We start from the raw sequence: 27,653 nt of genomic DNA, 5'->3' as shown, positions 1-27,653 counted from the left end.
TCTTAAAACATAAAACAAAACAAAACAAAGACCACTACCTAAAATATAGTAATCAATGTATGAAATGAACTTCTATCAAAAGTCTCCAAGTTTCCCACTTTGCTAGTAGTGGTGTGCCTTTTGAAAAAAAATCTAGTCTTTGTCTTCTGTTTTATTTAGTTGTGTTTTATGTGTGTATGTCTGGTGTAAGAAATGGAAACCAGGACTTTACCTATGCTCTACAAACACTTTACCAACTAAACTACATACTCAGTCTAGCTCTGTTTACCTTGTGGAAAAATTCAGAGAGAAACTCAAAGGAGGAATTTGTGCTATTTTAATGAATTTTGAAATTTTGCAGATCAACTGATGAATCTTGAAAGTATATGCCTTTACATCTATATGTCTTTCATATAAATCTATCAAGTATATAATGACCTCCATTGCTAACCCAGGCGTATGGATATTAGTAAAGATTTTAGATGCCAAGTGTGCCCTATGTGGTGAAGTAGAAATCTTAGAAACAGGGTTTTATCTTGTGGGGCTAGCAATGCCCATCAGGCACAAAATCCTCTCTCTCTCTCTCTCTCTCTCTCTCTCTCTCTCTCTCTCTCTCTCTCTGTGTGTGTGTGTGTGTGTGTGTGTGTGTGTGTGCACATGTTCCCACAGTGAGAACTAACTCAAAACTGCTCTCTCCCAACATTTTACTTAGCATTATTTGAAACAGGTCATTTTCAGTATAATCACTGAAGATAATATGACAAATGAATTGATTTGGTAACTAAAACTGTTGTGGTTCAAAAAACCAAAACAACCCAATCAATCACAAGAGTCTGGCAAAGCAAGGTCTTTATTTGGATTAGGTACAACAGCACAAAGTCAGAAGCTGTGTCTTTGAATGTTCATCTTATTAAGTATGATGGCAAATTTTTACTGTACTCATGCCCATACTGATCGATCAGGGACACAGAAGAGACTCAAGAGCTGACCTGTGACTCGAGGGGAAATTGTACATCATTTTTAAAGGATGAGATTACAACGCCAGGGCTAGTGTGGTGGGCTGTAGCATTGTCCAATCATATTTTGAGACAGGGGTTGAGCAAGGAAGAAAGCATTGGTCACTGACCCTTATCTGGGTGACATGCTTTCCAGATCCTTGATTCATAGCATTGGTGGTCCTTCTGGTGGGTTTTTGGTCCAGGAACAAATGAGTGGGCTGACTGCATGTAAACAATTAAGCCATAACTGGCAATATATTTACAATTTGTGTGTCTTAGTTTAGAGAACAGGCAACTTCCCTGTTCACATTCTTTACTAGTTGACAGACAAACAAGAAACACCTGAAGAAGCAGGATAGGATTTGGTTCAAGAGCCTGGAAACATGAACTCAGTTTTGAGTTCATGGAATTCAATCATGGAATTGGGCTTAAGATGTAGCTCAGTTGGCAGAATGATTACCTAATTTACACAAAGACTGGGCTTCTACTCTTAGCACCACATAAGCCAAAAGAGGCATATATGCCCATAATCCAAACACCTAGGAGGCAGAGTTAACAAAACCTGGACGGAGCTCAAGATTATCCTCAGAGTTTTGGAGACAAAAGGAAACCCTGTCTCAAAAAAGCCCTAAAGTCAACACAATGACTCTGGGTAAAGCACTTGTTGCCAAGACTAATCAATTCAATCCCGGGGACCCACAAAGTAGAAAGAAAGAATCCACTCTGTCAAATTGTCCTGTGACCTCCAAAGGCACACCGGATATGCACGTGTGTTCATGTGCACACACAAATACACATACATTAATAAATGTAAATTAAATTTCTTATGGACTCTATAAAAGAATCTGCCAAGAGTAGAAATGGAAAACAATCATAGAATATATGAGCAATACCCAGAAATCTGCTGTAGGCCGATCTGTGGGAAGTTTGCATTTTTTATTTGACTAAGAGGATTGCAGCAGAAGATAATAGATAAGGGAAAATATCCTACACGCTTCTCCTTATTACCAGAAATGCTAAATTAAGTCTCCCTTGAAGATGGGGAGAGCCAAGGGTCTGGCCCATAATCTTCCCCCCGCCATTAGTGATTTTTCAAAGACCCTCAAATCTGCCAAGTATCCCAAGGATTTCTGGGAACAACAGTACAGGCAGAGAAACCTCCCCTCAACAAATCTCTCGCCTTAACTGTAGCAAGTCTCTGAAAAGGCATCAGACAGCTGCCCGTTCTTTATAAAAGATGCCTTTTCTGATTTCTCTATTTGCATTTTGTTCTTCCATGTCCAATTGCTATGCATAATTTAACTGCATGATTTAATTAATTGCCAAAATTCAAAAGTGCAAAATTTTATGTATAAATAATTACCGACACAGGCAAGCAGTTGTTATTTCAGAATAAACAGCCAGGAGCTAATTGTGCTTCCAATTACCTAATTGAAGGTGTAGCGACTTCTGAATTTGTTTTATATTCAAAACGGATTCCGTCCTTTTAAATTAAAAAAAGTTTGAAATTTAAAAGAGTAAATATAAGATTGTAGAAGCCATGGGGAAGAACATCTAATGAGAACGTCAGCGAGCCATTTGAGCAGATGAGACGGAGCTCAGGTTTGTTGTTACAGATTCTATAAGATTGACAAAAAACAGTGAAAGAAGATACGGAAATGTTTTGTAGTGTTTCCAGAAAACACTTCAAGGCCAACTTTGAGGTTTCTCCTTTCTCATATCAAACCTTCTATTACTTTCATATAAGAAAAACAGGACTTATTAAATATTTGATTAGCGATAAAACCTTTGTTGGATAATTTTTCATTGTGATTATTTTATTACTTATGACCAACAAACTTCTGAAACAGCATTTACTGTGTTTTGAATACAAAAACTGAATACATTAAAAATATTCTCTTTTCAGGATTACTTTCAGGTGTGATTTTAAACCCCAGTATATTTCCCACACAGTATACATAACAAATGGAAGTCCATTTATTTTAAATATTACTGCATGTTATCTATTATTAACTGAAGATCAAAAGCATACCCACAGCTATAAATTTGTACTTCTGCTTTACATACTGAATATTTGTGAATACAAGTTCCTTTTTTCTCAATTAGTTTATTTGTAATTATATAAATTAAGTTGGCAGTTTTAAATGTAAATTCAATTTAATTATGCAAAATGTGCACTGCATTGAATAGAACCTATTTTATTAGAAATGGTGCATCAAAATCATTTCATCAGCAGCATTTCACAGATATTTAAAAATTTAGTCAGGTACAGTGGCACATGCTTATAATTCCAGCATTTCAGAGGATCGAGCACAGGCCATGAGCATCAGGAGTTTGAAGGCAACCTGAAGTACAGAGAGAGTAAGACCTAATCTCAAAAACTAAAGAGAGGAAAAGAAGAAAAGAGGAAAGGAAGGAGGGAAGGAGGGGAGGAGGGAGAAAGGGAGAGGGAGGGAGGGAGGGAGGGAGGGAGGGAGGGGAAGAAAAAGAGCGAGGGGCATGCTTTGTTAGCATCAAAATTGCTATTTTAAGATTAATGGACTTTATGGGGGTGAGTTGCATCTACACATCAATCAAAAAAGATGTATCAAGTTCTTTGTTTTGTTTTGTCTTTGTTCTTTGTTTTGTTGAGGTTTTTGGTTGCTTTTTGGTTTTGTTTTGTTTGTTTGTTTGTTTGTTTGTTTACCTATTTTCCACTTCTACTTCCTAGTATAAAGAACCTGACCTGGGCTTCTGGTGTGGGTACATGTGTACAGGGCTTGCCTAGGGTGCATGAAGATGTAGGCACAACTGAAGACAGAGAAAAAGAAACTATCTTGTGTAGCATTGACCTTTTATGCTTCCCTTTAACATTTACCTTCTGCCATAGATAGTTCTGTATTAAATAATCTATGTGTAACATTTCTCATTATTTCCTCTCTTGTAATTTATAAATGAAAATGTAATTTGAAAAATTACATTTTTTCTATTGGACTTGTGAAAATACAAGTAAAGGTAGACTAAGTGCTTACTAAGCTACAGCATCCTCTATAAATAAATGGTGAACAATCAATATTGATAAATATGTACTGACGTCCTTCAAATTCTGAAAAGAACACCGTTAGTTCTTTAAAACTGGGCTCAAGGGCAAGGGGCACCATTCAGCAGTACAGTTCTTGCACTCTGGGTTTCAGGGAACACCAGAAAGAAAGAAAAAAACAAGCAGTAAAACTTCCACAGAAACTTTTGTTATAAACTATTTTTAAGTCTCTTACTTCCATGCCTATAAATCCAAATAAAGGTGGAGAAACAATGGCCTGACTCTGCCAAGGAAGAGCTCCTCACTTAGACACGGCTGGCTTTAAATGTGTTTGAGCGGCTTAATCATTTTCCACTGCCTCAAACCCCTTTATACCTTCACAAGCATTACTTTGGATGGTCACCTTGACTACACCAAATACTAAATTACAGTATCCCGTGGCTCAACAAATCATACACTTAGAATACCAAATTAGGAATCTGCAATGATTAACTAAGGAGGAAAGACAGGATGGGCAAAGACAAAAGCTAATTTCCTGGGGAGCTTAACTTGGTGCCTCAAGGAAAATGACCGAGTCCTGCCTAATGTCAGCCTCAGGGAAAGACTTCAGAGCCAGGAAGAAGGACTCAAAAATTCTGAAAATTGCCCTCTGTTTATACTTTAGTTCCAAAGGCTTGATAATTCCCTTAAATTTGACTCTATGCTTTAACCAGAGTGCTTCCATATTGAAAGCATTAACTACAGTGGCTTCTGGCTGGAAAACACAAGTAAGTTCCAGTTATCTCAATCATGAAAAACCAAAGAGCAAGGGCCACCCTGCCTGGCAAACATACAATTAGCTCCTTAGTTTTGTAGGGCTAGGAGAATATGGTGCATAAACAGGCCAACACTTACTGTGGCAGGAACATTTGCTGTCTCCCCAGTCACAGAGGCCTTGGGAGGGGAGGAAGCACTCAGCCCTGCTCTGTTAGGACTTCTGGGCCTGCCCAGTAAATACCAACAGTGCTCTAAAACACAGAGAATGCTCAGTATTAGTAAGCATTGAAGGGTAGCATGCCTTAACTGTGGCTCCAAGACTCCTTTGCAACCTGATTCGGTAAAATTTCAATGAGTTAAAATTAACTTCAACTTATAGGATGCTGAAATGTAGAAATGTACTATTTAGTCACACTTAATAGTTAAAATGGGTAAATTGTGTGACATTGTACTGTAGACTGGATAATGTTTAGTGTCTGGTTTAAGAGGGGAAACTGATTTCCTTTAAATGTTTTCAAATTATATACTTCCTTACTGATGTGGGGAAATAAGCTCTAATTTAGATGAACTCTCTGGATAATGTTGCATGTTAGTTTGTTGTTGAGCATCTATGTATCTCTTTTCAATGCTAATTATTTGTTTATTTGAACTAGGCTAATTTCAGCAGATGTTGGAAAGCAGCTAGAGCCTTGCGTGGATAGGATGAGGGGGAAGGGCTGGATCACAAGGGAATCAGGCATCAGCTTCCACTGAGAGAGCAGAATAAAACCAAAACTAGCCCTGAATCTAGTCATGGAGTTCAGGAAGGAAATGTAACATACACAGGGAGGTAGAACGTTTGAACAAAATCTCAAGGTAGGAGATGATGCAGATGTAAGGAGTGAACACAGTAAAAGGGGAAAGGGGCGTGGCTCACTTAATACAGTGCTTGCCTAGCATGCAGGAAGCCTGGGGCTCAATCCTCAGCACCAAATCCAAAGCTTGTAATCTCAGCACTCAAGAGATAAAGGCAAAAGTGCAGGAATTCCAAATCGTGTTTGTCAATGCCTACTGTGAGCCGGAAACCAGGAAAGAAGATGTGCTACTTCTTGCCAATTATCACCCCACAGGCTACATACCCAGTGTCTTGGAAATTCATCTCCATAGCCTGAGAAGACTCCTCCAGCTCAGTAGCCGAGTGCTTGCCTACTTTGTGCAAGGCCCTTGGTTCCATCTTTAGCACTACAAGAAAATATATACAAAAATAAATGGACCTCCTTGATCACAAAATTTATTTGAAAAGAGAATATGGAGCTGAAACTATCTGCATCTAGCCATGTGGCTGAATAAAATGTATTAACTGCCTGCGAGTCAGCATCAGCTTGATGCATGAAGGGTCCTCTGAGGATTCAGCCCCATTCCATCTCCCACAGAGCAGCTTCAAAAAGACCCTTGACCTTTTGTTCATTTTTAAAAAGATACATCTGCATGTGAAATATGTATCTATCAGACAGAGGCAGATGATCTATCAACTGACTCAAGTATATAAAGCAACCAGTGTGACTCAGACACAAAGAGAATTCAAATGAAGGTAATCTTTCTATGCAAAAAGGTCCTTGCCAATTAAAGCCTGTGAAAAGCAACACATTGTCTCTGTCTTCATGTGGAACACCATGTCCCTAAAGAGGTGCTATCCATTATCTTCAACTTGGAATTGAATATTCAGCATGTTTGTAGAATGCCTCTTCAAACAGAATTGAAAATTTCACAAATGTATATATTTAAATGACACCCATTGTCTGAAATTAGAGGACATGGAAAACTCTTTCGTGCAGTGACTTCAAAGGGCCAGTTAATCAACTGAGATGTGTATGGGGTCATATGGCCACGCTTGTAATCGATCTTACTCCAACATTGTACAAATAACTATCTGAAGAGTATATATTGTTCTGGAGAACAGAAATTGATAGGAATGATTTTCCTATTATATGAAAAAGCAAAAGAGCTTTTTCACTATTGTAATTCAAGTACCCCATCCTAATAATTTTGCAACAATTGAACACACATCACATTTGTGTATTTTTGTTATTGCAAAATTAATACTTACCTATTGAAGAATAAATGAAAAATTTGAAGAACAAGAATATTTTTTTAATCAGGCAGAGGTGATTATGTATGCTACCTTAGAGATTTCATTTATATATCTGTTACACAATTGCAACACTATTGTACATACAATTTTATATTTTGACTTTATATGTTAACATTATTATATTAGTCTTCATATAATTAAAGACAAGTCATTTTGACACAAACCAGAGTCACCTGAGAAGAAAGAACTGTCATTGAATAATGTCCTTCGTCAGATTGGGCTGTGAGCTTCTCTGAATAATTCTCGAGTGCACAGTGACCCCCCTGGACAGGTTTCCTAAATTGAAAAAAAAAAAACCAAGCTGAGCAAGCTGTCCTCCCTGACCTCTACCCAGATTCCTGCTGATTTTCTACCCTGACGTTCTCAGTAAAAGTAAAACAAACGCTTTCCTCCCTGCAAGTGGCTTTTGTTCACTGTTTTATAACAACAAATAAAAGCAAACCAGGACAGTTGACTTTAGAAGTTGCATACTACATTATGAGACGGAGATGCCACCATTAATTTAGAAATCCTCCACTATTGGACATCTGTGTTGTTCATACTTTTCTCAATTATAATGTGATAATTATCTTGGTGTATAGAATCTTATTGTCAAAGATAGTGTGCTTAAAATTATTTCCTTAGCACAAAAGAAATAGAATCATAAGGTGAATAAGAATCTTATAGCTAAATACACATTGCCAACCTGGTTAACTACAATGGAGCTTTGCTGCCTATTTCTAGGGGAGAAACTCAGTGAGAACAGGACCCAGAGAAAAATGAACTATCTACAGCAGCTGCATGGAAACTACAACCTCCACAGAAAAAGTTCAGACTATTCTCAATTTAGATTTCATTATTTTAAATTATGTACATGTGTGTGTGCACATATGAATGGAGGTGCACATGGAGGCTAGAGGAGAGTTCTTCATATTATTTATAAATATATACATGCTAAACAAGTGAAAAGTACATCAAAAGCCACAGCTGAAAATTGTGTCAAAAGTAATTGTTATCACCCTAAAGCACTGTCTATAACCTTAGTGAAAACTGTCATAGCTGCTAAGCTGACATGAAGGTTATACTTGTTTTTTCCTATTAGTGTAAGTACAAACAAACAGGGTAACTTAGGAAACTAAGCTTTGGGGGCACTGGAGAGATGGTGAACAACTGAGAGCATATGTTGTTCTTGCAGAAGACATCAGCTAGATTTTGAACACCCACTTGATGGCTCATAAACATCTGTAATGTCAGTTTGTCCAGTGCCCACGTCTGAACTCTGTGGGCATCAAGCACACATGTGAACTTACATACATGTACACAAAACATTAGTAAAAATAAAAGTAAATTTTTAAAAAGTTATCTTAAATAACATTTATATTAAAGGGGCACTTATAGACAAACTAACTTTTAAAGATCAAGAGTCAATATGAATTATATGTTTTATACCTAAAGAAGCATTCAGAGATAATAAAGACATATATACATTATACATATGTACATGCATATACATATACATGGCTACTTAAGTTTTGCAGACATATCTTTTTATGTGTCCAGGCTGGCCTCTAACTCTTGCCTGCCTTGCCTCAACCTCTCAAATGCTTAGATTACTTTGTCTCATTAATAGCCCTAAGTTGGTGCTAGAGAGATGACTCAGTGGTTAAAAATCACTGGGTGGGTCTTCCTGGTTGCTGCCGCTGCAGAGAGCCCCTGGGCAGCACCCCACGAGCGAACCTGAGCCTCGGGACCACAGGTAAGACCAAATTTTCTGCTGCAAGAAAGCTGCCTGGTGAGCTTGGGACACACGGAAGCAGAATTTCTCTAGGACCCGGCACGTTCTGTGTTTACCGGAAGTCCCACACCCGCGGATCCCGGCCCGCAGCAGCTCTCTGCTCCCAGACCCGGTGAGAGAGAGACCCAACCGCCTGGTCAGGTGGGCACTCCTGAGGCTGCAGAGCGGAAGAGACCACCAACACTGCTCACCCCTGCCCAAATCCCTGGCCCAAGAGGAAACTGTATAAGGCCTCTGGGCTCCCGTGGGGGAGCGGCAGGACCCCTGCCAGAGACACCGCCGGACCCTGAAGGAAACAGACCGGATAAACAGTTCTCTGCACCCAAATCCCGTGGGAGGGAGAGCTAAACCTTCAGAGAGGCAGACAAGCCTGGGAAACCAGAAGAGACTGCTCCCTGCACACACATCTCGGACGCCAGAGGAAAAAGCCAAAGACCATCTGGAACCCTGGTGCACTGAAGCTCCCGGAAGGGGCGGCACAGGTCTTCCTGGTTGCTGCCGCTGCAGAGAGCCCCTGGGCAGCACCCCACGAGCGAACCTGAGCCTCGGGACCACAGGTAAGACCAAATTTTCTGCTGCAAGAAAGCTGCCTGGTGAACTCAAGACACAGGCCCACAGGAACAGCTGAAGACCTGTAGAGAGGAAAAACTACATGCCCGAAATCAGAACACTCTGTCCCCATAACTGACTGAAAGAGAGGAAAACAGGTCTACAGCACTCCTGACACACAGGCTTATAGGACAGTCTAGCCACTGTCAGAAATAGCAGAACAAAGTAACACTAGAGATAATCTGATGGCGAGAGGCAAGCGCAGGAACCCAAGCAACAGAAACCAAGACTACATGCCATCATCGGAGCCCAATTCTCCCACCAAAACAAACATGGAATATCCAAACACACCAGAAAAGCAAGATCTAGTTTCAAAATCATATTTGATCATGATGCTGGAGGACTTCCAGAAAGACATGAACACACTTAGGGAAGCACAGGAAAACATTAATAAACAAGTAAAAGCCTACAGAGAGGAATCGCAAAAATCCCTGAAAGAATTCCAGGAAAACACAATCAAACAGTTGAAGGAATTAAAAATGGAAATAGAAGCAATCAAGAAAGAACACATGGAAACAACCCTGGATATAGAAAACCAAAAGAAGAGACAAGGAGCTGTAGATACAAGCTTCACCAACAGAATACAAGAGATGGAAGAGAGAATCTCAGGAGCAGAAGATTCCATAGAAATCATTGACTCAACTGTCAAAGATAATGTAAAGCGGAAAAAGCTACTGGTCCAAAACATACAGGAAATCCAGGACTCAATGAGAAGATCAAACCTAAGGATAATAGGTATAGAAGAGAGTGAAGACTACCAGCTCAAAGGACCAGTAAATATCTTCAACAAAATCATAGAAGAAAACTTCCCTAACCTAAAAAAAGAGATACCCATAGACATACAAGAAGCCTACAGAACTCCAAATAGATTGGACCAGAAAAGAAACACCTCCCGTCACATAATTGTCAAAACACCAAACGCACAAAATAAAGAAAGAATATTAAAAGCAGTAAGGGAAAAAGGTCAAGTAACATATAAAGGGAGACCTATCAGAATCACACCAGACTTCTCGCCAGAAACTATGAAGGCCAGAAGATCCTGGACTGATGTCATACAGACCCTAAGAGAACACAAATGCCAGCCCAGGTTACTGTATCCAGCAAAACTCTCAATTAACATTGATGGAGAAACCAAGATATTCCATGACAAAACCAAATTTACACAATATCTTTCTACAAATCCAGCACTACAAAGGATAATAAATGGTAAAGCCCAACATAAGGAGGCAAGCTATACCCTAGAAGAAGCAAGAAACTAATCGTCTTGGCAACAAAACAAAGAGAACGAAAGCACACAAACATAACCTCACATCCAAATATGAATATAACGGGAAGCAATAATCACTATTCCTTAATATCTCTCAATATCAATGGCCTCAACTCCCCAATAAAAAGACATAGATTCCCCCCACGTGTGCGAAGTGCTGTGATGGAAGTCAAAGGGAAGAAAAAAATTACAGGAAAGAGTCCACAGACATCACAAGGAAAGAATAAATTTCATAAAAACAGTGAGTCTAGTTCTGCAAAGGCATTCCCAAGGAAAGCTGCTAAGGAAGGCGGGCCTAAAGTCACATCTAAGAACTTTGAGAAAGGTGCCACAAAACCTGGCAAGAAGGGTGTGAAGCAGTTCAAGAACAAGCCACAAGGGGGCAAAGGACCGAAGGACAAATTCCAGAAGGCAAATAAATTCAACAAGAAGCGGAAATTCCAGCCAGATGGGAAAAGTGATGAATCAGCAGCCAAGAAACCCAAGTGGGATGACTTCAAAAAGAAGAAGAAAGAGCTGAAGCAGAACAGACAGCTCAGTGATAAGACCAATTACGACGTCGTGGTTCGAGCAAAGCACATTTGGGAGAGCTTGAGAAGAAAAGACTGTGACAAAGAAAAAAGGGTGAAGCTCATGAGTGATTTGCAGAAGCTGATTCAAGGAAAAATTAAAACTATTGCCTTTGCGCATGACTCAACTCGAGTGATCCAGTGCCTCATTCAGTATGGGAGCGAGGAGCAGAGGAAGTGGGCTTTCGAAGAATTGCAAGGTGACTTGGTTGAATTAAGTAAAGCCAAATATTCCAGGAATATCGTTAAGAAATTTCTCATGTATGGAAGTAAACCACAGATTGCGGAGATAATCAGAAGTTTTAAAGGTCATGTGAGGAAGATGCTGCGGCATTCAGAGGCATCGGCCATTGTGGAGTATGCGTACAACGACAAAGCCATTTTGGAACAGAGGAACATGCTGACAGAGGAGCTCTATGGGAACACATTTCAGCTTTACAAGTCAGCAGATCACCCAACGCTGGAAAAGGTGCTAGAGGTGCAGCCAGGGAAGCTAGAACTTATCCTGGATGAGATGAAGCAGATTCTGACTCCCATGGCCCAAAAGGAAGCTGTGATTAAGCACTCACTGGTTCATAAAGTATTCTTGGACTTTTTTACCTATGCACCCCCAAAACTTCGATCAGAACTAATTGAAGCCATCCGGGAAGCAGTGGTGTACCTGGCCCACACACACGATGGCGCCAGAGTGGCCATGCATTGCTTGTGGCATGGTACACCCAAGGACAGGAAAGTGATTGTGAAAACAATGAAGACGTATGTGGAGAAGATTGCTAATGGCCAGTACTCTCACCTGGTTCTCCTGGCAGCGTTCGATTGTATTGATGATACCAAGCTTGTGAAGCAGATAATCATATCAGAAGTCATCAGCTCCTTGCCCAGCATCGTTAATGACAAATATGGAAGGAAAGTCCTGCTGTACCTGCTGAGCCCCCGAAACTCCGCCCACTTGGTGCCAGAGATCATCCAGCTGCTGCAGAAGGGCGACGGCAATGCACACAGTAAGAAGGACACTGCAATCCGCCGGCGTGAGCTCTTGGAGTCCATCTCTCCAGCTTTGCTAAGCTACCTGCAAGGACACACTCGAGAGGTGGTGCTGGACAAGTCTGTATGTGTGCTGGTGTCTGACATCCTGGGATCTGCTACTGGGGACGCTCAGCCTGCTATGGATGCCATCGCCGGTTTGGCAGCAGAGGAACTGTATCCTGGGGGCAAGGACGGAGAGCTCCACATTGCTGAGCATCCTGCAGGACATCTGGTCCTCAAATGGTTAATAGAGCAAGATAAAAAGATAAAAGAAAATGGAAAAGAAGGTTGTTTTGCAAAAACCCTTGTAGAGTGCTTTGGTGTGAAGAACCTCAAGTCCTGGGCCAGCATCAACCGAGGAGCCATCGTTCTTTCCAGCCTTCTTCAGAGTTGTGACCAGGACGTTGTAAACAAAGTCAAAGCTGGACTGAAAACCCTGATTCCTACCTTGGAAAAAACCAAAAGCACCAGCAAAGGCATCCAGACTCTGCTTGAGAAGTTGACTGCATAGGCGTGCCAGATGAGCAAGCTGGAACCCACTTCCCGAGGGGAAGGGTGGAATCTGTCACACTCATACCTGGATGCCCTATGCATGTACTTGTTAAAGGACCTATTTATATATAAAATTGTAAAAGAGAAAAAAAAAGACATAGATTAACAAACTGGATACGCAACGAGGACCCTGCAATCTGCTGCCTACAGGAAACACACCTCAGAGACAAAGACAGACACTACCTCAGAGTGAAAGGCTGGAAAACAACTTTCCAAGCAAATGGTCAGAAGAAGCAAGCTGGAGTAGCCATTCTAATATCAAATAAAATCAATTTCCAACTAAAAGTCATCAAAAAAGATAAGGAAGGACACTTCATATTCATCAAAGGAAAAATCCACCAAGATGAACTCTCAATCCTAAATATCTATGCCCCAAATACAAGGGCACCTACATACGTAAAAGAAACCTTACTAAAGCTCAAAACACACATTGCACCTCACACAATAATAGTGGGAGATTTCAACACCCCACTCTCATCAATGGACAGATCATGGAAACAGAAATTAAACAGTGATGTCGACAGACTAAGAGAAGTCATGAGCCAAATGGACTTAACGGATATTTATAGAACATTCTATCCTAAAGCAAAAGGATATACCTTCTTCTCAGCTCCTCATGGTACTTTCTCCAAAATTGACCATATAATTGGTCAAAAAAACGGGCCTCAACAGGTACAGAAAGATAGAAATAATCCCATGCGTGCTATCGGACCACCACGGCCTAAAACTGGTCTTCAATAACAATAAGGGAAGAATGCCCACATATACGTGGAAATTGAACAATGCTCTACTCAATGATAACCTGGTCAAGGAAGAAATAAAGAAAGAAATTAAAAACTTTTTAGAATTTAATGAAAATGAAGATACAACATACTCAAACTTATGGGACACAATGAAAGCTGTGCTAAGAGGAAAACTCATAGCGCTGAGCGCCTGCAGAAAGAAACAGAAAAGAGCATATGTCAGCAGCTTGACAGCACACCTAAAAGCTCTAGAACAAAAAGAAGCAAATACACCCAGGAGGAGTAGAAGGCAGGAAATAATCAAACTCAGAGCTGAAATCAACCAAGTAGAAACAAAAAGGACCATAGAAAGAATCAACAGAACCAAAAGTTGGTTCTTTGAGAAAATCAACAAGATAGATAAACCCTTAGCCAGACTAACGAGAGGACACAGAGAGTGTGTCCAAATTAACAAAATCAGAAATGAAAAGGGAGACATAACTACAGATTCGGAGGAAATTCAAAAAATCATCAGATCTTACTATAAAAACCTATATTCAACAAAATTTGAAAATCTTCAGGAAATGGACAATTTCCTAGACAGATACCAGGTATCGAAGTTAAATCAGGAACAGATAAACCAGTTAAACAACCCCATAACTCCTAAGGAAATAGAAGCAGTCATTAAAGGTCTCCCAACCAAAAAGAGCCCAGGTCCAGACGGGTTTACTGCAGAATTCTATCAAACCTTCATAGAAGACCTCATACCAATATTATCCAAACTATTCCACAAAATTGAAACAGATGGAGCCCTACCGAATTCCTTCTACGAAGCCACAATTACTCTTATACCTAAACCACACAAAGACACAACAAAGAAAGAGAACTTCAGACCAATTTCCCTTATGAATATGGACGCAAAAATACTCAATAAAATTCTGGCAAACCGAATTCAAGAGCACATCAAAACAATCATCCACCATGATCAAGTAGGCTTCATCCCAGGCATGCAGGGATGGTTTAATATACGGAAAACCATCAACGTGATCCATCATATAAACAAACTGAAAGAACAGAACCACATGATCATTTCATTAGATGCTGAGAAAGCATTTGACAAAATTCAACACCCCTTCATGATAAAAGTCCTGGAAAGAATAGGAATTCAAGGCCCATACCTAAACATAGTAAAAGCCATATACAGCAAACCAGTTGCTAACATTAAACTAAATGGAGAGAAACGTGAAGCAATCCCACTACAATCAGGGACTAGACAAGGCTGCCCACTCTCTCCCTACTTATTCAATATAGTTCTTGAAGTTCTAGCCAGAGCAATCAGACAACAAAAGGAGATCAAAGGGATACAGATCGGAAAAGAAGAGGTCAAAATATCACTATTTGCAGATGACATGATAGTATATTTAAGTGATCCCAAAAGTTCCACCAGAGAACTACTAAAGCTGATAAACAACTTCAGCAAAGTGGCTGGGTATAAAATTAACTCAAATAAATCAGTTGCCTTCCTCTATACAAAAGAGAAACAAGCCGAGAAAGAAATTAGGGAAACGACACCCTTCATAATAGACCCAAATAATATAAAGTACCTCGGTGTGACTTTAACCAAGCAAGTAAAAGATCTGTACAATAAGAACTTCAAGACACTGAGGAAAGAAATTGAAGAAGACCTCAGAAGATGGAAAGATCTCCCATGCTCATGGATTGGCAGGATTAATATAGTAAAAATGGCCATTTTACCAAAAGCAATCTACAGATTCAATGCAATCCCCATCAAAATACCAATCCAATTCTTCAAAGAGTTAGACAGAACAATTTGCAAATTCATCTGGAATAACAAAAAACCCAGGATAGCTAAAGCTATCCTCAACAATAAAAGGACTTCAGGGGGAATCACTATCCCTGAACTCAAGCAGTATTACAGAGCAATAGTGATAAAAACTGCATGGTATTGGTACAGAGACAGACAGATAGAACAATGGAATAGAATTGAAGACCCAGAAATGAACCCACACACCTATGGTCACTTGATTTTTGACAAAGGAGCCAAAACCATCCAATGGAAAAAAGATAGCATTTTCAGCAAATGGTGCTGGTTCAACTGGAGGGCAACATGTAGAAGAATGCAGATCGATCCATGCTTATCACCCTGTACAAAGTTTAAGTCCAAGTGGATCAAGGACCTCCACATCAAACCAGACACACTCAAACTAATAGAAGAAAAACTAGGGAAGCATCTGGAACACATGGGCACTGGAAAAAATTTCCTGAACAAAACACCAATGGCTCATGCTCTAAGATCAAGAATCGACAAATGGGATCTCATAAAACTGCAAAGCTTCTGTAAGGCAAAGGACACTGTGGTTAGGACAAAACGGCAACCAACAGATTGGGAAAAGATCTTTACCAATCCTACAACAGATAGAGGCCTTATATCCAAAATATACAAAGAACTCAAGAAGTTAGACCGCAGGGAAACAAATAACCCTATTAAAAAATGGGGTTCAGAGCTAAACAAAGAATTCACAGCTGAGGAATGCCGAATGGCTGAGAAACACCTAAAGAAATGTTCAACATCTTTAGTCATAAGGGAAATGCAAATCAAAACAACCCTGAGATTTCACCTCACACCAGTGCGATTGGCTAAGTTCAAAAACTCAGGTGACAGCAGATGCTGGCGAGGTTGTGGAGAAAGAGGAACACTCCTCCATTGTTGGTGGGATTGCAGACTGGTAAAACCATTCTGGAAATCAGTCTGGAGGTTCCTCAGAAAATTGGACATTGAACTGCCTGAGGATCCAGCTATACCTCTCTTGGGCATATACCCAAAAGATGCCTCAACATATAAAAGAGACACGTGCTCCACTATGTTCATCGCAGCCTTATTTATAATAGCCAGAAGCTGGAAAGAACCCAGATGCCCTTCAACAGAGGAATGGATACAGAAAATGTGGTACATCTACACAATGGAATATTACTCAGCTATCAAAAACAACGAGTTTATGAAATTCGTAGGCAAATGGTTGGAACTGGAAAATATCATCCTGAGTGAGCTAACCCAATCACAGAAAGACATACATGGTATGCACTCATTGATAAGTGGCTATTAGCCCAAACGCTTGAATTACCCTAGATCCCTAGAACAAACGAAACTCAAGACGGATGATCAAAATGTGAATGCTTCACTCCTTCTTTAAATGAGGAAAAAGAATACCCTTGGCAGGAAAGGGAGAGGCAAAGATTAAAACAGAGACTGAAGGAACACCCATTCAGAGCCTGCCCCACATGTGGCCCATACATATACAGCCACCCAATTAGACAAGATGGATGAAGCAAAGAAGTGCAGACCGACAGGAGCCGGATGTAGATCGCTCCTGAGAGACACAGCCAGAATACAGCAAATATAGAGGCGAATGCCAGCAGCAAACCACTGAACTGAGAATAGGTCCCCTATTGAAGGAATCAGAGAAAGAACTGGAAGAGCTTGAAGGGGCTCGAGACCCCAAAAGTACAACAATGCCAGGCAACCGGAGCTTCCAGGGACTGGGCCACTGCCTAAAGACTGTACATGGACTGACCCTGGACTCTGACCCCATAGGTAGCAATGAATATCCTAGTAGGAGCACCAGTGGAGGGGGAAGCCCTGGGTCCTGCTAAGACTGAACCCCCAGTGAACTAGTCTATGGGGGGAGGGCGGCAATGGGGGGAGGGTTGGGAGGGGAACACCCATAGGGAAGGGGAGGGGGGAGGGGAATGTTTGCCCGGAAACTGGGAAAGGGAATAACACTCGAAATGTATATAAGAAATACTCAAGTTAATAAAAAAAATGCTAATGATAACAAAAAAAATTATTTTTATTTTATTTACTTATTTATATAAATGTGTTGAACTATGCACACTATGGGCCACATTTAGAGGTCAGAGGAGAACATGTGGGAGTTATTTAGCTCCTTCCACCATGTCCATGTAGGTGTGGGTTAACAGCAACTGATCTTCTCCACTGAACTGGACCCAAAGCTTACTGCCTTAATTTCGAAAAGTTCGATTTAATTCTTTTGGAGTGGGTCGGGTACTAATTAAAATTTACCATTTAACAATGTTTTTGAAAATTTTTATATAGGCTATATGTCCACAAATTGCTATAAATAAACAATGGCAAATCTTGATTTAAAAAAAAAAACTATAGGTTTAAGGTACCAGAGGAAGGAGGAGGAAGTTAAAAGATATTCTCCTTACAAAATGCTTCTGATGCTCTTATGCATGGTAATAGATGTAAATGAAAATCACAGAAGGCTGGCATTTCCTTGTTTAACTTTAATGTGAAAGTTAATGTATCTGAGGAGGAAAAACACTAGACATTTAAAATTTTATATTATCTCCATGAAATCTTTTAGGTTTTCAGTATTTTAAAAAATAAGATTGTGCCCTTTCTCTTTCTCTTCAGGTCCCAGGTGTGCAGGAGCCACAGCTTACTATGCAGACAAGGCCAAGTCCAAGATCCACACCGTACACAACCAATCCCACAAATGGCACAGAAATGGCATCAAGAAACCCCAGTCACAAAGACACGAATCTCTTAAGGTGGCCAACCCCAGGTTTCTGAGGAACATGTGCTTTGCCAAGAAGCACAACAAGAAAATCCTGAAGAAGAAGCAGGCCACCAATGCAAAGGCAGTGAACGCAGAAGCAGAGGCCATCAAGGCCCTCGTGAAGCCTCAGGCCATCAAGCCCAAGATGCCAAAGGACCCCAGCTGCAAACAAAACCATCTGTCTTTCATTGTTCACCCCAAGATTGGCAAGAAGATTCAAAACCTAAAGGACCAAGAGTTGTAGGCTCTGACAACCAAAGCCCAAGGTTCAAACCAAGGAAGAGGCCACAGCTCCAGCAAAGGTCCAGGCTTCAGCTCCAGCAAAGGTCCAGGCTTCAGCTCCAGCCCAGGCTCCCAAGGGTGCCCAGGCCGCTGTGCAGGCCCCATAGAAAAGGCTCCTGCCAGTGTGAAGACAGACGGACTGCTGTGACACACCTACCCACACACTATTTGCAGATGACAGTGTCCTATGCTGTTTTTACAAATAAATTTGAGACAAGGAAAGAAAAGAAGATTGTAACTGAGAATATACTGAATATTGGATAACAATACAAATAAGAGAGAACTGAAACTTAAATATCTTTGATGCATTGAAGAAAAATAAAAACTCAAGTCAGTTACGTCTAAATATGAAAAGTCAGGGCCAGCAAGAAGGCATGTGACCAAGGAAGGCAGTAGCAGAGCTGGAATTAAAACCCAGATCTTTCCAGGTATCTTCTCACACCTCCATAGGCCACGCTGCATCCATAAGTCTCTTACTAGGTGTATGTGTATCCTGGTCTTGTCTCATAAAAATTTATAGAGCCATCAAAGCCTGCAATAAAAAAGCCCAGCTGAATTTCAGTTTTATGAAAATATTAAAGAACATCATTTTGTTGAACATTGTTTAGTCGCAATATCTCTTCCTGTTAAGTTTGATTTAGTGTTTAAGCAGAGATACCTAATCTTATATAAGTCTCAGCAGCAAATAATTCAGGCTTCAAATCAAATAAGCTTTAAATTCAACTTCCAGATTTGTGGGGGTTTCCCTATAATTGACAATGTAAGCTGTTGTTGCCTTTTACACAGGGAATTGTATGTCTCTCCTGTAATCTAATGAACTCTTTGAATTACATACCGATCAGTTCCCTTCTGCTTTGAAGTTTGTTTTTAACAATCAGAATCCACAAGATTCTCCAATTCAAGAAGACATTCACTTTTCTTTGCTGAAATTGTTTTTATTTGCATGTGATATGGAAGTGGAAGAAATCTATAGAGTCTCAATTATAGCTGAGCTTTATATATTAAAGTTCTAAACACTTATAAACAATATTCCATGCTTGAATGCCATGTGGCATACATTCAAACTTGTCTAATTTCCCATGGGCTAATATAGATAGCAAAATTTCATTTGTTGTCGTAAGTTCTGGATTTCTCTGTAGGCAAACATTTTCTGATTGCCCATTCTAACAAGGTCACTACAGTACATCCTGAGATGAGGTTCAAAGTTGAGAGTCTTGGCAGGAGACAGGGAAGGCATGAACAGTGATGACTTGAGTCCAATACGTCTCCTCATATCACTTATATACTAAAAAAATAATATGTAAGAAACATTGCACTAGATTATATTACATCTGTATCCATAGTATTGAAGCTCAGTGAAGGGAAGGAGGGAATGTTTCAAAGTCAATTCTCAATATGGCCTCCCCAAGGAGAATGGCTAGGAACTTGGCCTTAAAAAAATGGGAGGATTGGGGCTGAGGAGTTGGTTTGGTTGCAGACAACCTGCTCCACACTTACAAGGCCCTGATCTTATCTATAACATATAAAAGAGAAAGAACGGGTGAATTTTAATAGGAATAACCAGAAGGGAGAGAAGATACAGGAGGAGGGAGGAAGAGTGTGTTCCTGCAGAACAAACAGCAAAAGGGCAGAGAAGATTGGAAACTGAATGGCAATAAATACAACACTTAGTGCTGTACTTTGGGGTGTGCGTGTGTGTGTCTGTCAAAATCTGTGGCTAGCTAATTAGGTGCTAGGGAGAGAATTGTCAAGCCTTACTGTATAAAATGACAATGACTTATTTCAGCAAAGATGAAGTCTAAAGGTCTGGTCTTATGAAAGGTAACTCTGTAGCTACCATCTAAACAAACTCACAGAAGCAAGCAGAAGCAAATTACTTAGAGAAAGCCAGAAAACGTTGTGTGGCTATCATTGCACAATAGTAAGTTAAAAATTATCTTGCACACATATTTCTCACTTCATCACACACACACACACACACACACACACACACAAATTCAAGAAACATTCTATTCTCTAAGGGTGCATATATACCTATAAGGGCATGGACTTTGGGTGACTGACTCATTCCTGTGCTCCTTTCTCACTAAGATAATCTGTGGCAGTTTTTCATTTTATATTTGTCAGCAATAGTCAAGATTTGTCACTGTGTTCAGGTACTAGCTCTTGGAATCAAAACAAATAGCTTTGCCTATCTCGTAAGAGAACTAAAAGCAGCATCTGGATTCTATAAAACTACTCTCTCTACTACAAACACTAAACAATTCTTTTCACTCATCCCAAAGAATCACATTTTAAACTCAGATTTATTGACATATAATTTACATACTTTATATCTTTTTCTTCTTTTGACAATGCTGGGTATAGAATACAGGACCTTGCATATAATAGGCAAAAACTACAAATGAACTACACCACTAGCCCTACAATTCACCCTTTTTAGTGGACAATGCTAGGAGATTTTTAGCAACACAGAGTTATTATCACTACAGTCAAGATATAGAACATGCCAGTCTTCCTAACAATAAGTGCACAGTAACATCTATGTAGTCAATCCTTCTATATCCTTTGAAAAAATGTTCCTTTACTTTATGTATATAGTTCGTCTTATTGCAAATTATTATATAACTAGAACTACATATATGTAAGCATTTTAGTATAGTTTCATCATTTGGCAGATCACATTGGCTATTCATCAGTTCACTCCTTTGCAATTCTGTATATTAATCTGTGTTATGAAAGAACCACAAGGTGTTTACCCTTCCATCTGTTGAAGACCATTTGCATTATTTCTAGCTTTGACATAAACATATACAGTCTTTACGAACACATTCTGTCTTTTCCATGAATGTAATATTTTCACTTTTCATGAGGAATAGCTGGAAGAAGATGACTGGGTTGCATATGTGGGACAGATTTTCCCAAAGTGACTGTACAAATTTACATTCCCACTAGCAACATATGGAAGTTTCAGTTAGTTTGCATCCTTTCATCACACATTTTTGTACTTTTCTTCCTTTCTTTTGTATTTCTCTTTGCATTGCAATGGCTTCTTTAAAAGGGTATCTCACTGCCATTTTAATTTTCATTTCTTTATCACGTCCTGATATTGAACACAGCTTTTCATATGCTTTTTTGCCATCCAAGCATCCTTTTAGGCATAATATTTCTTCCTTCCATTCTTTTTATCAGTCTATCAATCACCATCATTAGTCATCTATCAAATGAGCTGTCAGTTATCTATCATGTCTATATCTGTTTGATATGAAGGTTTTAGTATCTAATTTGATATTCTGGCATTCTACATTTTTCACGTCTTACATACAGATATGGGAGGGTGAATGGTAGAACCCTGCCTAAGTTACTATTTCAAAGCCATAGTTTCCTGTCTGTCTTCTCTGACATCCATGTGTTAGACTGATAGACATGTTTCCTCGTGGGGCCCTGGCACCTGGGGCTTTTCCAGGTGTGCGGGTTCAGGTGCGGGGATGGGGTGGAGAGAACTGAGGCAGGAAGGGGGCACTGCTTCTGCTGCCTTCTGCTAGTCATGTTCGGCTGCTGCCCTGCCGCTACTAGCAGGAGAGTGACTAGCTGGTAAGGGGTGCAGGGGAGCTTCTGTCGCTGATTTCAGATCACTTCCCCAAGCGGCAGTGTTAGAACTCTCATGACAGAAGCTCTCAGGTGATGGAATAATTCCTGCACACCTTTAATCCTGAACATGATTCTTAAATACAGTTTTTGGATGTGTCAGTGTCTGACAGCAGGTACGGGGGTATAGTCCTATTTCTATTACTGATCTGTCTTGAGCCTACATGACCTGTGGTCATGTCCTCACCTATGGAGGAGGGGTTTGGGGCATTGTTCTCTGTGACTGGTCTGTCTTGAGCCTATGTAACCTGTGGTCACATCCTCACCTGTGGAGGAGAGGCTTGTGGCATTACTCTACATGACTGGTCTGTCAAACCTCTCTACAGCGGTCTTTGGGGGCGTGGCTACATGAGGCCCTGATATCCTGGGAGAATGGGAATGCACCTGTAGTCTCGTTCAGGGTTTCCAGGTATTCAACCTATCTCGACCAGGAATCAGAGTACCATTCACAGCCTGCTGCCCCCACGTTCCCTCTATTCTATTATAAGTCTTTTATGTTCCCTGTTATTTATATTACTTGTGTGACCCTAAATCAAAAGAACTCTAGATGTGAAAAATAGAAGCCCAGTATGGTAAGACATGCTTAGCACTAGAAAGTTAAAAGCAGGAAGATCAGGAGTTTGATGCCAGCCTGTTATATAATGAGCTTGACCAATACATGAAACCTCAGCTATAGAGTAAGCTTGAGCTACATGAAACCCTTCTGAGATAAATACATACATACATACATACATACATACATACATACATACATACTATGCAAAGGAACAGATTTTTCAGAGTGCTTCCAAATCTGTCTTGCATTCTACTTCCAAGCCTTCATGACTTCTGCTCCATGACCCCTTTGCAGTGTAGCAGGACAATGGGGTATAGAGAAGAAGGCCTAAGATTAATACTTAGAAGAAACATATGGTAGAAGACTAGAACACTGGCTTCACACAAACCACATATACATAGCAAAATATGATTCATGATTCCCCACAGAAGTCAATGTGACTAAAATGGTAAAGAAAGTGAATGTTGGGCTCTAAGATGTTTGATCTTTACTGTCAATTGATGAGATTTGGAATCATGTAGGAGACATGTCTCTGGGAATTTCTGTGAGTATGTTCTAGAAAGAGGAAGAACTTCCTGCATGTGAGCCACAGAGGGTCTTGGGTACTAGACTACATTAAATGAAAAAATGATTTGTGCACAAGCATTAATCTCTCCTCTTTCCTGACTATAGATATAATGTGGCCAACTGCCTTGAGCTCCTGTGGCCATTCCTTCCGTGCCATGGACTGAACGCTCAAACGTAGAATTGCTTTAATCAGGCATTTGCTCACAGTACTGAAAACATGTAACTGATAAATAGTTCTAGTTTTTCCTAGAAGTATTATGCTAAGACAGACATTGAAAAGCAATGGTATCTTTTAAGAGTAGAATCCAGTTTGGTCATGATAATGACTGGCATACTGACTTGTGCACCCAGAACAAAAAAAAATGGTATCTTTAAGAATATCCACATTCCAAGAATTCCAGGAAAGCCACATCTGATCACTGTTGACAGAAAATGGTAAAAAGACAAAAAGTTCCTCAAGGATAAAAAAAAACAAAAGAACAATATAAACTACAGCCCAACTTTTTGAAGGCTCAGTCTTTTAAAAGTCCCAGTTCTCCTTAAAAATATACAAAATCCCTTAACTGTGAGATTTTATCAATTAAAAAACCAAGTTACATATTCCAAGAGAGAGCCATCAAGTCCTAATAACAGTCAAATCAAAGCAGAAACAAACCCTCAACAGGAGAAATAACTAACTGTCCAATTTCTTGTACTCACTCAAAATCTTCAGTGTCACAAAAAGTCGCTTGTCTTGTAGGCTCAGGGTGAGACTACTCCATACCTAAGCATGACCTTAGCAGTGGTCCCAAAGGAGAGCTGGAGTCTTGTCTACTTCATTCACCACTCTGATCTCAGTGTTTGCCACAGAATTGGCACAGAAAGAACGGAGTTTTGAATGAGTAGATAGGTGGATGCCTTTTGAGAACAAATTCAGAGTTTAGTTCACTGAAGTAATATTTGTATGGCTAGTTAATTAAGAACTATTCTTTCAGATGCACCTAGACCTATTGCAATGTGATGTGCAATAGTTGGTTGATATCGATGGGAGGCCTCCTATTTCCAGAGACGGGGAGAAGAGTTGGATGAGGGAAGGGTAGAGGAGGAGGAGGGACTGGGAGGAGAAGAGGAAGGGGAAGCTGCAATTGTTGAGAACCACTGCTCTATATAGATATTCATGTGCCTCACTTTGGCTATCAAACTATGAATAAAAAAATTAATTTCCTCCTAATGACAGTCTCCAAATTCGCCTCCATCTGTACCATGGGCGCCAATGCCTCGGCATTAGAGAAAGAGATTGGTCCAGAACAGTTTCCGGTCAACGAGCACTATTTTGGATTAGTCAATTTTGGGAATACCTGCTACTGCAACTCCATTCTCCAAGCACTTTATTTTTGTCGTCCGTTTCGGGACAAAGTTCTGGCATACAAGAGTCAGCCCAGAAAAAAGGAAAGCCTCCTCACCTGCCTGGCAGACCTCTTCCACAGCATAGCCACCCAGAAGAAGAAGGTCGGCGTGATCCCGCCCAAGAAGTTCATCACCAGATTGCGGAAGGAAAACGAGCTGTTTGATAACTACATGCAACAAGATGCCCATGAATTCTTAAATTACCTACTCAATACAATTGCTGATATTCTACAAGAAGAAAGAAAGCAGGAGAAGCAAAATGGCCGATTACGTAACGGGGATGTGGACAGCGAGGATAACAACAGCACGCCAGACCCAACGTGGGTCCACGAGATTTTTCAGGGAACATTAACTAATGAAACCAGGTGTCTTACTTGTGAAACTATAAGCAGCAAAGATGAAGATTTTTTAGACCTTTCTGTTGACGTGGAACAAAACACATCAATCACTCACTGCCTAAGAGGGTTCAGTAACACGGAGACTCTGTGCAGTGAATACAAATACTACTGTGAAGAATGCCGGAGCAAGCAGGAGGCACACAAACGGATGAAAGTTAAGAAACTACCCATGGGTTGGGGATTTAGCTCAGTGGTAGAGCGCTTGCCTAGGAAGCACAAGGCCCTGGGTTCGGTCCCCAGCTCCGAAAAAAAAAAAAAAAGAACCAAAAAAAAAAAAAAAAAAAAAAAAGAAACTACCCATGATCCTGGCTCTGCACCTGAAGAGGTTTAAGTACATGGACCAGCTTCATCGATATACAAAGCTTTCTTACCGGGTGGTGTTTCCTTTAGAACTCCGTCTGTTTAACACTTCAGGAGACGCAACCAACCCTGACAGAATGTATGACCTGGTCGCTGTTGTGGTTCACTGTGGAAGTGGTCCCAATCGAGGCCATTATATTGCAATAGTTAAGAGTCATGATTTTTGGTTGTTATTTGATGACGACATTGTAGAAAAAATAGACGCACAAGCTATTGAAGAATTCTACGGACTGACATCTGACATCTCCAAGAACTCTGAGTCTCGGGACTTTCAGTCTCGGGACTGAAAGGTGCCGCAGTGGAAAGAAGCTTCTGCTTGCTTCTCTGGTTGCTTCCGAAAGGATCGAGCTGATGTTTAAGAAGAGAGAAAGAGAGACAGACAGACGCAGGACGCTCAGGGCAGTAGCTCACTTTGCATACAATAAAGCAAAGGCTGGATTAACACGCCCTTCCGGTCACGTTAGTTGAATTTTTTGCTCAGGAATCATGCTGTCTGCAGTTCCACACAAGGACGTGATCAGAGATACCAGCTCTTGTGAAGCAGCTGCCAGCTGCCGACACGGTTTCCGTAGTCATCGCACCAAGGATGATGTGAGTTCTTCGGGAGGGCAGTGGAGGAGTTAGGATGTGCTAGGGTGATTGAGCACACCGCACTGTGCGCCAGCGCGCGGGATGCGTGCGTGCACTGTGCATGGAGCAGTGACGGTCTCTTCAAGCATCCCGAAAAGTACCTTTGGGCCCAACACTTGCAGTTGCCTTCCTGACGCACAGAGCACAGACACGGAGCCCAGTGTCAGGAGGTCAAAGATACCTGCTTCTCTGGAGAAGCGTGTGATCATATACAGTGTATGTACATGGAGGGAACAGCTGGTCAAAACTGGCTTCTTGATTCCCCAAGGGGAGAGACTGGCTTTGTAATGATCTTTTTTCCTTATTTATTTTACTTAAACTGGTTGAGTCCAAGCATTGTATGAAGTGCCCGTGATTCTACCAGCTAGTCTTGGCGTATTTGATTTGTTTGTCAGCTGAGGCAGTCCTGTTGTCCGTTTCTGTTTTCAAGGTGAACTGAACATTGTAACTGAATCACTAAGGTAATCATGAGAGGATCGTAGTGAGCGGGGTCAGTGCTGTCCCGAGGGACTGTCTCTGGCTGAGCACTTGCTCCTTGGTTATAGTTTGTCACTTTTTTTTAAAGCTTTAAATGCAGTGAAGTAGGAGTTCCCTGTTGCTAGAGTGATAAAGGAAGCCCCAGCATGAGGCTGGCCTGCTGCCAGCCCGAACCCCAGGACGTCGGTGCGTGCAGCTGTGGCAGTCTTTAGTCCTGTTTTAGCCTTGGGAAGGACTAATAGAGCAGCCAGAACCCCATCAGCCAGGGCAGCTCAAGCCCTTTGGAAGATTACATTTTGGTAGTGTAGTAATCTCAAAAAGAAGCCCCTCGCCCTCCTGACCTGAGTGTCCTATTAGAGCGCTGTTCAGACACTTACAGCTAGATCTGTTGGGAGTTTAGGGAACAGTACGGGAGTCTCCACATATGGCCAGGCATCAAGTGTATGACAGTGGCTGAATGTAACTTGCAGTAAGTGGTTGAGGATTCTACTCAAAGTCCAGCTTCAGACTCTGTGTAGCCATCCTCACACACACTCCTCATAGTGTGGTGGCGGCCTGTTGATAAAGCCCCTGGTTTTCTAAAGCTATTTTACTAAAACTGTTGACTGAGAAGAAAACAGCAAAAAGAAATGTTTTTTGTGCTGCTATGATTAACATTTATTTTCTACCTTTAGCTCAGGAAATGACTTCATCTATTCATCCCATAAGCAGATTTGCAACGGGGTCACTTAGCTAATCGGGCTTCGTAGACAGATGTGCTGGGAGAAAAAGATGACCTTTTGGCAAACTCATTTTGATAGTTTCTGAAGCCTTACCCTGGCTGGGTTTCGTGATCTGCCAGCATTGCACAGAGAACGGCAACCAAGAGCACGGGGGTTAGAGCTGCGCGCGAGAGAGCACACGCCCGTCGGGCCCACACCAGACTGTGTTGGAATTCAGAACTGCATTCTCTGCAGCTTTGTGTTCAAAGAAAAGGCATAAAGTAGGGCTGAGGCCTTGAGGCTGCCGTGCGCAGCCCTGAAGTACTGTGTCTGCTTGCACACGTTATTTTGAAGCAGGAAAAGCCTAGTTAAGTTCTCCACAAGGCAAGTTATAGCAGGGGGCCAAGCTCCAGGCAGGCAGCCTTGCTTGGCTCAGGTCTGTGCTGTACGGTTTGCAGGGGACGGAATCCTGGGTGTTGGCTCTAAATTTACTTTTTATCCTTAGTGCAGATGGATCTGAGTAAGACATTTTGAATTTTATCAGAAACTCAGTAAACTTAAAAAAACATACAGGGTTTGGGTTGGGGACTGGGATAACAGGTATAAGAAGTGAGAAAGAAAGGTGACCCACCCAGCACACAT

At 40.9% G+C, this 27,653-nt stretch overlaps 2 protein-coding genes across 2 annotated transcripts; both read left to right on the top strand.

The window, feature by feature from the left end:
- Positions 1 to 10,674: 10,674 nt before the first annotated feature.
- On the top strand, positions 10,675 to 12,774 carry Pum3l1 (pumilio RNA-binding family member 3 like 1). The gene has a single exon (XM_039100243.2). It carries the CDS (start codon positions 10,696 to 10,698, stop codon positions 12,637 to 12,639), a length of 1,944 nt encoding a protein of 647 aa, XP_038956171.1. The 5' UTR covers positions 10,675 to 10,695; the 3' UTR covers positions 12,640 to 12,774.
- Positions 12,775 to 24,268: 11,494 nt separating this feature from the next.
- Usp12l1 (ubiquitin specific peptidase 12 like 1) lies at positions 24,269 to 27,335 on the top strand. The gene is made up of 2 exons (XM_039100203.2): positions 24,269 to 24,999; positions 25,130 to 27,335. Exons 1-2 carry the CDS (start codon positions 24,269 to 24,271, stop codon positions 25,488 to 25,490), a joined length of 1,092 nt encoding a protein of 363 aa, XP_038956131.1. The 3' UTR covers positions 25,491 to 27,335.
- The last annotated feature ends 318 nt before the right edge of the window (positions 27,336 to 27,653 follow it).

Source organism: Rattus norvegicus, chromosome X, assembly GCF_036323735.1.
Source record: "Rattus norvegicus strain BN/NHsdMcwi chromosome X, GRCr8, whole genome shotgun sequence".
In the NCBI taxonomy this organism is placed as follows: Eukaryota; Metazoa; Chordata; class Mammalia; order Rodentia; family Muridae; genus Rattus; species Rattus norvegicus.
This window is presented reverse-complemented; position numbering and strand designations above follow the sequence as displayed.

Coding starts and splice junctions, on each gene's coding strand:
- Usp12l1 (XM_039100203.2), top strand. CDS start 24,269: ATGACAGTCTCCAAATTCGCCTCCATCTGTACCATGGGCGCCAATGCC. Junction 25,000..25,129: donor GCACACAAACGGATGAAAGT/TAAGAAACTACC, acceptor AAAAAAAAAAAA/AAAGAAACTACCCATGATCC.
- Pum3l1 (XM_039100243.2), top strand. CDS start 10,696: ATGGAAGTCAAAGGGAAGAAAAAAATTACAGGAAAGAGTCCACAGACA.